The sequence below is a fragment of the Trachymyrmex septentrionalis genome, unplaced genomic scaffold (genome assembly GCF_001594115.1).
Source record: "Trachymyrmex septentrionalis isolate Tsep2-gDNA-1 unplaced genomic scaffold, Tsep1.0 scaffold178, whole genome shotgun sequence".
Taxonomy (NCBI): Eukaryota; Metazoa; Arthropoda; class Insecta; order Hymenoptera; family Formicidae; genus Trachymyrmex; species Trachymyrmex septentrionalis.
The window spans coordinates 37,455-47,191 of record NW_017304949.1 but is presented as its reverse complement, the minus strand read 5'-3'; the positions used below and the strand labels follow the sequence as shown (position 1 = coordinate 47,191).

Below are 9,737 nucleotides of genomic sequence, written 5' to 3'. Positions count from 1 at the left end.
TCGAGTTGAAGTCGTCGGATTCTGTCTCACACTTTGGGCCACAGCCTCAATATTCTCGGGTGTGCGCACTGTCCGAGCTCTGGGACCACTTCTGTCATCCACTAACATCCCTTTCTCACGAACTTTCCTCACCAATTTGCGTATAGCTCCTTCGGTGGGTGCTCTATCACGACCCATATTTCTTTTCAAAATTCGTACAGTTTCGGCGACACAGCACTGACTTTGAAAATAAGTTTTTAAAATTTCAAAACGCTCTTCAAGAGAAAACATGTTGTTTCGTGCCGCGGACGGTATGACTAATAAACTGTCAAAATTTCGGGTCTGTAGCTCGTTTGGTGTTGCCATACGACGAAATTCAAAAACGTACCAATAGATGGCCCACCCTTTATTAATTTATCTCATCTCTTTCTTAATTAAATGTTGTATTCCATTGCAAATATAAAAGACTCTTGAGTAGAAAGATAAAGATACGTATCACTTTTTCTTAATTAAATGTTATATGTTGCAATAAAATATATGTTCTTTTCGCAATTTACAAAGGAAATGTATATGTTGCAAGAAAATATATATTCTTTTTATAATTGGCGCAATTTAAAGATTTTATTTTATTTTTTTTTTAGTACATGCATACGTACTACTGAGGGGTAATTTACAATAAAAAATTAACAATATTACTACTTGAATTTATATTATTTAACGATTTTTTTTTTTAGTTTATGTAACAGTTTTTTTATGGCAGGTACAAGCATACTTGGCACCTTTTTTTACCTTTTTTTGAAAAGATAATTTTGTTGAGTAATTAGAATGTACAGTGTTTTAGTGAAATAATTAACTCTCATTAAGCAATGTGCAAAACAAAGATAAAATATGACACTGTTTCTCTTAAGTAGGTGCATGGAATTAAAGCTATTTTTTTTTCTTTTTCTTTCCCCTAGATGGACTTAAATCTAAAAAAAAGTCTAATGTTCGTATTCATAGTCAAACTTTGTATTTAAGGCTTCCTTAAATTTATCTTTAAATAATAGTCAATAAAATATGTCACGAGTGCCATTGTTGAAGCACGAAAGTAAAGCGTGAATATGTAAGCGATCGATATCAAGAATTAAAAAAAATTATAAATATTAATTTTGTCAAATTGTTTAAAAAAAGAATAAAAGATGTATCACAAGGACTTAATTGCGCGATCGATTCCTAAAATTCGACGTTGCATCCTTGATCGATAACGAGAACGTTGACACGTAAGCGCTGATTCAGCAAGGACGGCTGGCAAAAGCACGAGATATAACACGAAACCAAGAAGCGCGAATCAATCTACCTCAAAGAAAGAAGCGCATAATTCTGCTCTTTCGTTGTTCAGAACAAAAATAGTACAACCGCGTTAAATGATAAGATGAATAAGAAGTTAAGACTCGACTAAGTGTATATAATGTTAAAAGATATTTTATTAGAATAATATATACAGAGCGCGAGCGTGGCATGGCAGACAGCGCACTGATCTATCATGCCAGAGATTCCGGGTTCGATCCCAGTAGAAACCAAAATATTTACGCTCGTGTCTCCTCTCGGAAAAGGCGGGCAACCTTTCAAGAATATCCTTACCCACAGAAACACTTCTCGAAAAATCCGGAAATAAGTCACTTTCAATTATAATCATTTTTATGTTAAAAAATTGACATTTATTTTTTATAATTACAATCATAATTTATTTCATGATGTTTCAACATAAATAACTACATGTTTTATTTAAAAATTTTTTTACTTTTTATTTTTTAATTTTTCGATATTTGTAAATATGATTACTGCATTTTTAGATACACATAAACAGATATTTAAATATCTGTTTATATGTATTGTAATTATGAAAAATAAATTTCACTTTTTTAATATAAAAGTGATTACTATATAACTTGAAAATGACTTATTTCCGGACCTATGTTTATATAGCTTTTTTCCTTCTTTTTGGGTCCCGAATCACTTCCCGAAATATTAACGCTGATTTTCCGGACACCTGAATATTAATTAAAAAATCGATGTCAAGTTATTGTGAATCCTGAATCCCGCTAGATTCCGAACTTGGTACCGTACACAACAAATCACGGCACAACAAATAGTTTGTAGAGCATCTGAAGATAAATTTAAGAAAGGCTTAAATATAAGCCCTGACTATGAAGGCGGGCAATAGTATTATAAGGAAAAGACGAATCAAAGTCTTCTATGATCTCCACAGCTACTTTATAACAAGCCCTGTGATTTTGTGCGCCAAACTTAAGAGTTAATTCATTTATTTTTTAACTCGTTGCGTACAGTCGGTCACAAAGGTTGCAACATTTCTTTCGATGGTATTTCGGAATGCAGCTTGTTCACCAAGTGATTGATTCTTATTTATGGATCTAACCATTTACATTCAACCGTTCTACAAGCAAGGCTGAGTTCCGAAATCCATAAAAAAAAATAGTGATGCAACCTTTCTGTGACCGGCTGTACCAGTCGTTATGTATTCATAACGACAATTGCGCAGATATTTTACATAGTAAAAAGCTGCACAATTGTTGTTATGAACATATAATGCTGCATAATGAGTTACAGAATACAGAGGGAGGGCACTTATCATAGAACAAGTCGAAATGGATTCTAGGGAAAACGAAATAATTCCGATCGAAAATCCATTCCGACATGTTCCATGATAGGTGCTTTGTAGTTGTAGTGTAAGAGTGGAACGTCCCGTATTTGTTGTGTATCGTAACTGTGTAATCAATTAGTAATCAATAAAACGCGATTCACAACAGTGAATTCATTACGCGATACATGGTAAATACACTTCATGGGACTTCACCCTAAGTCGTATCGTATTGTTATTTACGTTTGCGACTTGTTCTTTAAAGTAAATAATTCTTTGATTTATTATATGTATGTAGTCATAATCTCTCTAAAGCAGAATACAGTATGTAATATACGAGTATACATACAGGATGTTCAAAAAGTCTCCTTAAATATCTTGAAAAGCATTTTTTGAGAAAAAGGTTTCAGGTTGTAAAGTTAAAAATAATCTATTTACTGATCTTATCAGTTGACCTTAAGTAACGTCATCAAAGTCAGGTCAGGATCAAATCGATTTTTTTAAACAAAACACCCTATTTTCCATTTCAGAATCTAATGGCTAGCATCAGGACACTGAAGCTTCATTAAACATATTAAAACTTAAAAAGTAGAACAGATATGATATCTGTGTAACACGTCGTCGTATATGGACGTGTGTTCTAAAAATGTGTGATCTTTATATTTAATTTTAACAATTCTATTTTTTAAGTTTTAATATGTTCAACAAAGTTACAGTGCATTGTTTCATGTTCCGTGATGATTAACAACGTTGCATCTTTGTCAATTTGCGAGTAACTTACACATTATGGACATGTGAGCTAATTATTGTTGTATCATTCTTGCTGAGGAGGACTCCAAAGAGAGAATATCGAAACGTTCAAAATAAAGAAGACATCAATTTCTGATTATTGATTGTTCACTAAGTAATTGCGCCGTTTATCGATGCTGATTCTCATTAGCCTCTTTTTAATTTGTACTTTTCAAGTTATGAAACTTGAAAGTTACAATATCACTGGCATTAGCATTTGTATACCTCTTCGTGATACTCCGTTACTTATCGCTACACAGTTATCTTTGTTTATAAATTATTTATTTAAAATACTTTATAATGTTTACTGAATAGAAGCGTATATCACTTTTAATGCGAAGATAATCGTAGGTCTTATGCATAAATGACAGAACTTTTCAGTCAATCTTTTAGGAATAAAGACAATGGTATACGTAGGCTGCTGGAAAAGCAGCTGTTCTGCAAACAATATGAAAAAAAACATGTAAAATTCGGTAAATGGCTTTATTGTTTTTCGAAGTATTCGCCTTTAAGATCGATACATTTTTGCATACGCTCGAACTAATTTTCGAAGCATTTTTTCCACTGTAAGGCTATAACCTCAGAAATCAGTGTACGAAATGTTTCAACAGCTGCTTCAGGCGACTCAAATCGCTCACCACGCATCTTATTTTTAATGTTTGGGAACAAAAAGAAGTCATTAGGTGACAAATCAGGTGAATACGGACAACAAGTCATCAATTCGACATTATTACTGGATACAAAATCAACGGTTTGACGTGCTATGTGACAGCTGGCGTTGTCATGATGAAGGATGATGCGACGATTTCGGTTTGTTCTACGCAATTCATTTATGACTTCTGGCAAACAAATTGTATACCAATCAGTATTTCCAGTCCTTCGATCCTCTGAAGACGTGGTTGTCATATGTCCGGTATAACCGAAGAAACAAGCAATCATTTCCTTGGCAGCACTGCGTGAACGAACAACTTTTGTTGGTTTCGGTTTATTTTGAAATACCCAAACAGGATTGTTGTTTACTTTCGGGCTCATACGAATAGATCCATGTTTCGTCCCCAGTAACGATGTTGTAGACCAAATTTGACCGACCTCGGTTGAATTTCTTGAGCATTTCTTTGCTCCATTTAACATGAGACTGTTTTTGAGCTTCGGTCAAATTGTGTGGAATCCAACGACTGCATAGTTTCCGTACGCTCAAGTGATCATGCAAAATCGTATGTATTGCTTTCATGTCAATGCCTAAGGATGCCTGAATCTCGCGGTATGTTATATGCCGGTCTCACTCAATCATTTCACGCACAGCATCAACATTAGTGGCAACAACAGACGTGGACGGACGACTTTCACGGAATTCATCACTAAGAAAGATACGTCCACGCTGGAATTCGGCAAATCAATTATAAACAGTCCTATTGGATGGTGCTTCATCCCCAAAAGCCAAATGAAGTCAATTGATGCATTGGTTCGGAGTTAGATTACATTTGTAATCGTAAAAAATCATTGTCCGAAAATTTTCACGCGAAATTTCCATTTTCTTACAAAATAACTTCTTTTAAAATACTATACAAACAAAACTTGGGTACAAACTGTCAATTGAATTATAGGTTAAAAATGTCTAATTTTACGGATATGATAGTAGCAGGGTATAGCGAGTTAGGGTTAAAGGAATATTATTATAGCAAATAATACTCAAATTGATGTCCCTCTGCAGTCTGATAATGTGCTTAGACGATTATAAAACCTTAAGATTGTATTTTTGCAAAATTCACGAGGTATTATTCTAAATTCATTTGTTATGTGACGCAAATTATTAAGATTTTAATGTGTAGTATTATAAATTCTACTCTTTAAAAATATCCCTACAAAAGATAGTTAAGTGGATTTAGATCAGGTGATCTTGCTGGCTATTCAATATAACCTTTTCTTTCTACCATCGACAAGATACTATTAAAGACCGTCAGGGCAAATTTTCGGCGGTATAAAAAGGGCCCCAAGGGCCCGGAGGTAATTGAAGAATGCTGACATTATCGACAATTGATATAAATTTGTTATTATTAACATAAATATTTGGCTCATACATTATTAAATTCATGATTTTTTATTATATAAATATTCCATAAATAAATATGCATACTTGTAAAGTATAGCTATAATATCCTATATATTGCAGAAAAATTACAATTTTTTCTCTGCAGTTATCATTTCTATTGATAATCAAACTTCGACACTGAAATTACAATTTTAAAGAAAAATCGAATATTATTGAGTTCTAAATGCATAAATATATCCACTAAATTAATAAATCATAAAATTAGTACAATATAATATAATTTTCAGTTTTTAACTCTTAATTACTTCAATATTCACAAGGACGCCCACCTCCATAAGGATGTCGGTCTTTAATAGTATCTCGTCGGTATTTCTACTCACCTATTCGAAAAAATTTCATTTAGATATTGGCGTATTCGTAAACCGTAGTGAGATGGCGCCATCTTGCTGGTATCAAATGTCATTAAAGTTTTGATTAACGATATTTCGGATTACCGGAACTATTTCATCTCGAAGCATGACTAAGTAATTGTCCATTGTTAAATTACCTTCAATAAAAAAGTATTAAATGTTTATCAAAGAAAGTACATATTGAAGGATTGCTAACATTATCATTCAATTTTCAATCTCATTAAAAAAAAACATGGCAACGTAGTAGTGGAGGAGTATGAACGTATTGCAAAAATAATGTAAACATGTTAAAGTTAATCATATCACTCTTACAAAAAAAAATATCGAATAGAATAGAATGCAATAAATTTATTAACAGTTTTTCAACATATTGACATCTTTATAAAATATAATGCCTAATTTTTTGAGCACCAAATTATTAAAATTGTTTGTCAATTTAATTCGCGATTACTAAAGTTTATTATCCGAAAACAATTTGGCGCGCAGTTCAAAAAAAGACTACAAATATGGTATATATGTTGTAATCTTGCTTGCGAACGACGGCACAACTTCGTCGCGTGCTTCTTGATCTCTTCTTACTTAAAAGTATTTTTGCACTCGAAAGCGTATTTCGACAACCATGTAGATTTTCTACAAATATCAGAGCTTCTCGCAAGATAAGTTAGACATTCTCGTTAGATAAGCACGGAGAGCGTGCCACTCTTTCAATAATTTTTTCTACTTTCACTCGCAATTAATTCGTAACAGCAGGGGTGAGTCGTTAAAAGTGAAAAAATTGTCGGAGGGCGAGAGAGATAGGCTGGAAGAATCACTCATGAGATAATAAAGAAATTAAGAACAATTATATTTAGCAAACCGTTTTACATGCAATCTCCGGAGCTTCGCTCCCTCCGCTGGACTCGATACAATCGGTGCTCTACGAAAGACAAAGACGACTTCTAACGCCGGGCGATCCTGTACTCTAGACTACAAGCTCTGATTTCTCTCCGCGGTCACCTTCGCAGATGACTAATAAACGACCTCTCGACAGCGTGCTAACTCGCACTCGAAGCAATGCACGTTACCTGGGAGGGTAATACCAATGTGAAGTCGAATGTTAACCCGAAAGCGCGACACGCTTACAATAATCATTTCGACACGACACAAACAATACAAAGCAAAACGAAAGTCTAAAATGACTCAACTGTGGTAAGAGAGGCGAGCGCGGCTCGACAAAACTAATAATTCTTCTAACAGCAATACTTGGGAGGATTGCAATGTCTCGCAATTCCATGATTCTAGGCGGCCATTAAACCGACCGCTTTCCCTGTGCAACACGAGCTTTTCCTGTGCGATCCACTCGAAGCTATGAACCCGGATCAGCAGCTTTACAGCGACGGCAACGCTCGTTTCCCTCTGGTGCAGAATCCTTCCGCAATCCTTCAGGACAATTCTCCTCTCGGTAGTAATATTCGCAGGAATGCTCGTCGGTAGTGGAGTCGCTCGTCCTCGTACATCTATCGGCTCAGCTACACGAGTGAGGCCCAGGAGCTTCTTGCGGATTCACGCAGGCCGTTCGGCTCCTCTTCCCTCCCTCAGGGGTCTATCACGTCGATTGGCTCCCGTCAATCACGCTGTCTGCGCGTGCCGCACAGGCCCTCGCAGTCGCGAATCCTTGCGCTTTAGAACACGTAATACAATTCTCCAAGGACTCCTTTTTCGCCTATGGCCCCTAATTTCCCCGGGCTGACGTGGGATGTCCTAGCAGCTTCTTCACTGGCTTCGCGTCAGGGACATATGCCCCCGACTGACGTTTGTACGGTTTCCCTGGTGGCCAGGAGTTCTCGCCTTCCGTCGCACTCTGCAAGGCGTGTGCGGTATAACAATGCTCAAAGCGGCAGTGGATTATAAAGCAAATATATGAAAATAGTACCTGCGTCTGGGCTCCCGGGTAGCTTTAGGATGGCCTTTCAACGTAGGTTCACTTCTTCTTTCTTCCTAGCAATGTAGTCCTTCTCCCAATTGTGGGCGAGACGGTACAATTACAGAAAGAAATTGCGGTTACCAAGCACGATCCGTGGTGATTCTAATTCTAATTGTGAGATTAATCACTAAAGAAAAAAAGTCTTAACGAACTGAGAAAGAATTATTAAATAAGAACAGATAATTAAGGGAGTAGCGCACGTTCGCACGCGCAGGTGCGCTCGCACGCGCGCTTACATGCGCGCTCGTCCTCTGAGCCGGGAGGACGCGCGATCCCACCACCGACGATTCTCGACAATGACGGACAAAAATTGCACGTCACAATGCAAATACATATATATATAGTATATATATTGTAGTAATTTAAGATTGAATTATTTTAAACATTAAAAGGTCCAGCTTTGATCGTTATAGGCCTTTAATTTCTAATATTGATTGTGTTTTCATATGCGATTTAAAATAAAGTTTCTTAATATTGTTCTAATATTCATATTCGTGTGCATGTGTATATGGGCACGCGCGCATGCCTTAGGATATAAAAATATAAAATATACATATGTTATACAGGGCCCATATTCTGTACACGTCTACCCTCAGTTGTCGGATAACTAACGATAGCCAATAGCAAGGACTATCCTAAGAAAAAAGTGCGGTTCTCATCGGCTATCGCTATTTAGCGATACCAACAACTGTCGGTAGACGTGTTGACAGAATATGGGCCCAGCTATAAAATATGGAAATAAATTTAAAAAACCAATTAAAAATTTGGAAATAAAATGATGTCTCATATGTGAGACATGGAACAAAAATTAAATGTTAAAATTTATTATAATGTATAATTTATACCAGGATGTATGTGTATATATGCATACAGGTCAATGGAGAATTAAAGAATTTATTAGTTGCCGCAGTGGGAGAGGATCTAGAAACAAGAGTTCATTTGTTAACCGAGGACAAATTGCAACTTGCGAGAGCCCTCTTGAACTCAGCCAAACATTTGTCTACACATCAAGAACAAATAGAATGGCTAGCAGGTCAATGTGAAGTTTGGAGAAGTAAATTTTTAGCTAGTAGGTAATTGACAACATTTTCAATACGTACGGAATTTTTAGTTTTTGCTTTGATTTGCATCAATCTGTTACATTGTTTTTTGTTAAAACGTTAATAAAAAATAACGATAATAAGCACTCTAATTTATTGCTAAAATGATGCTTATTACAGTTTAATGGTGGAAGATTTGGCAAGATGGAAAGCTGCACTTTGCCAAAGAACAACAGAATTGCAGGAAAGTATAAAACGATTATTAGAAGAACATAATACTATTCGTGATACATCGTTCAAAACCTACAGGTATATATTGCAGGTATTATATAATGGCTATATTGTATTCATATAGTTTTATCAAATTGTAAATTTTACTTATCCAGAATGTTGACAATTCTACGAGAGAAATTCGATTCCATAGGAACAACGTCCAATAAAAAACATGAATTAGTCAGCACCAATATTGTTGATCTTACGCAGGGATGTTGTCAACTTGTGGAAATTCTCAGAGTCAGTCTTTTAAGTGGTATACCAGACTCAGAATTACAAAAAGAGCTAAATATAACCGGATTAGATATGAAAACGCTTACAGAGAACAACGCAGAAAAAGTAAAGTTATTTGATTTTTTATTCCTAATGACAAGATATAATATTTTAATATAATAAGTTTAATATTTCAATTACAGTTACTGAATAAAAAGTTATCCATGACTGAGAGAGATGTTGCCTGTACTGCGGTGATGGGAGCGGCAGTTGCGGTTGGCGGACAAATGTTTCTTCCACGATGCGATGTGAGCAATATGACGTGTTGTCCACATTGCAGCGGCGAAATTAAACAAATTTGAAAGTAATAACACTATGTATG

At 35.5% G+C, this 9,737-nt stretch overlaps 1 protein-coding gene across 3 annotated transcripts in view; it reads left to right on the top strand.

Annotated features, from left to right (window-relative positions):
- LOC108746564 (golgin-45) overlaps positions 1 to 9,737 on the top strand; it is a 21,171-nt gene that overhangs the window by 10,502 nt on the left and 932 nt on the right. For all 3 annotated transcript variants that reach the window (XM_018483415.1, XM_018483413.1, XM_018483414.1), the window contains 4 exons: positions 8,703 to 8,902; positions 9,050 to 9,178; positions 9,256 to 9,481; positions 9,559 to 9,719. In XM_018483415.1, coding sequence (XP_018338917.1) covers positions 8,703 to 8,902; positions 9,050 to 9,178; positions 9,256 to 9,481; positions 9,559 to 9,717 — 714 coding nt within the window. In that variant the 3' untranslated portion in view covers positions 9,718 to 9,719. The remainder of the gene's footprint in view (positions 1 to 8,702; positions 8,903 to 9,049; positions 9,179 to 9,255; positions 9,482 to 9,558; positions 9,720 to 9,737) is intronic.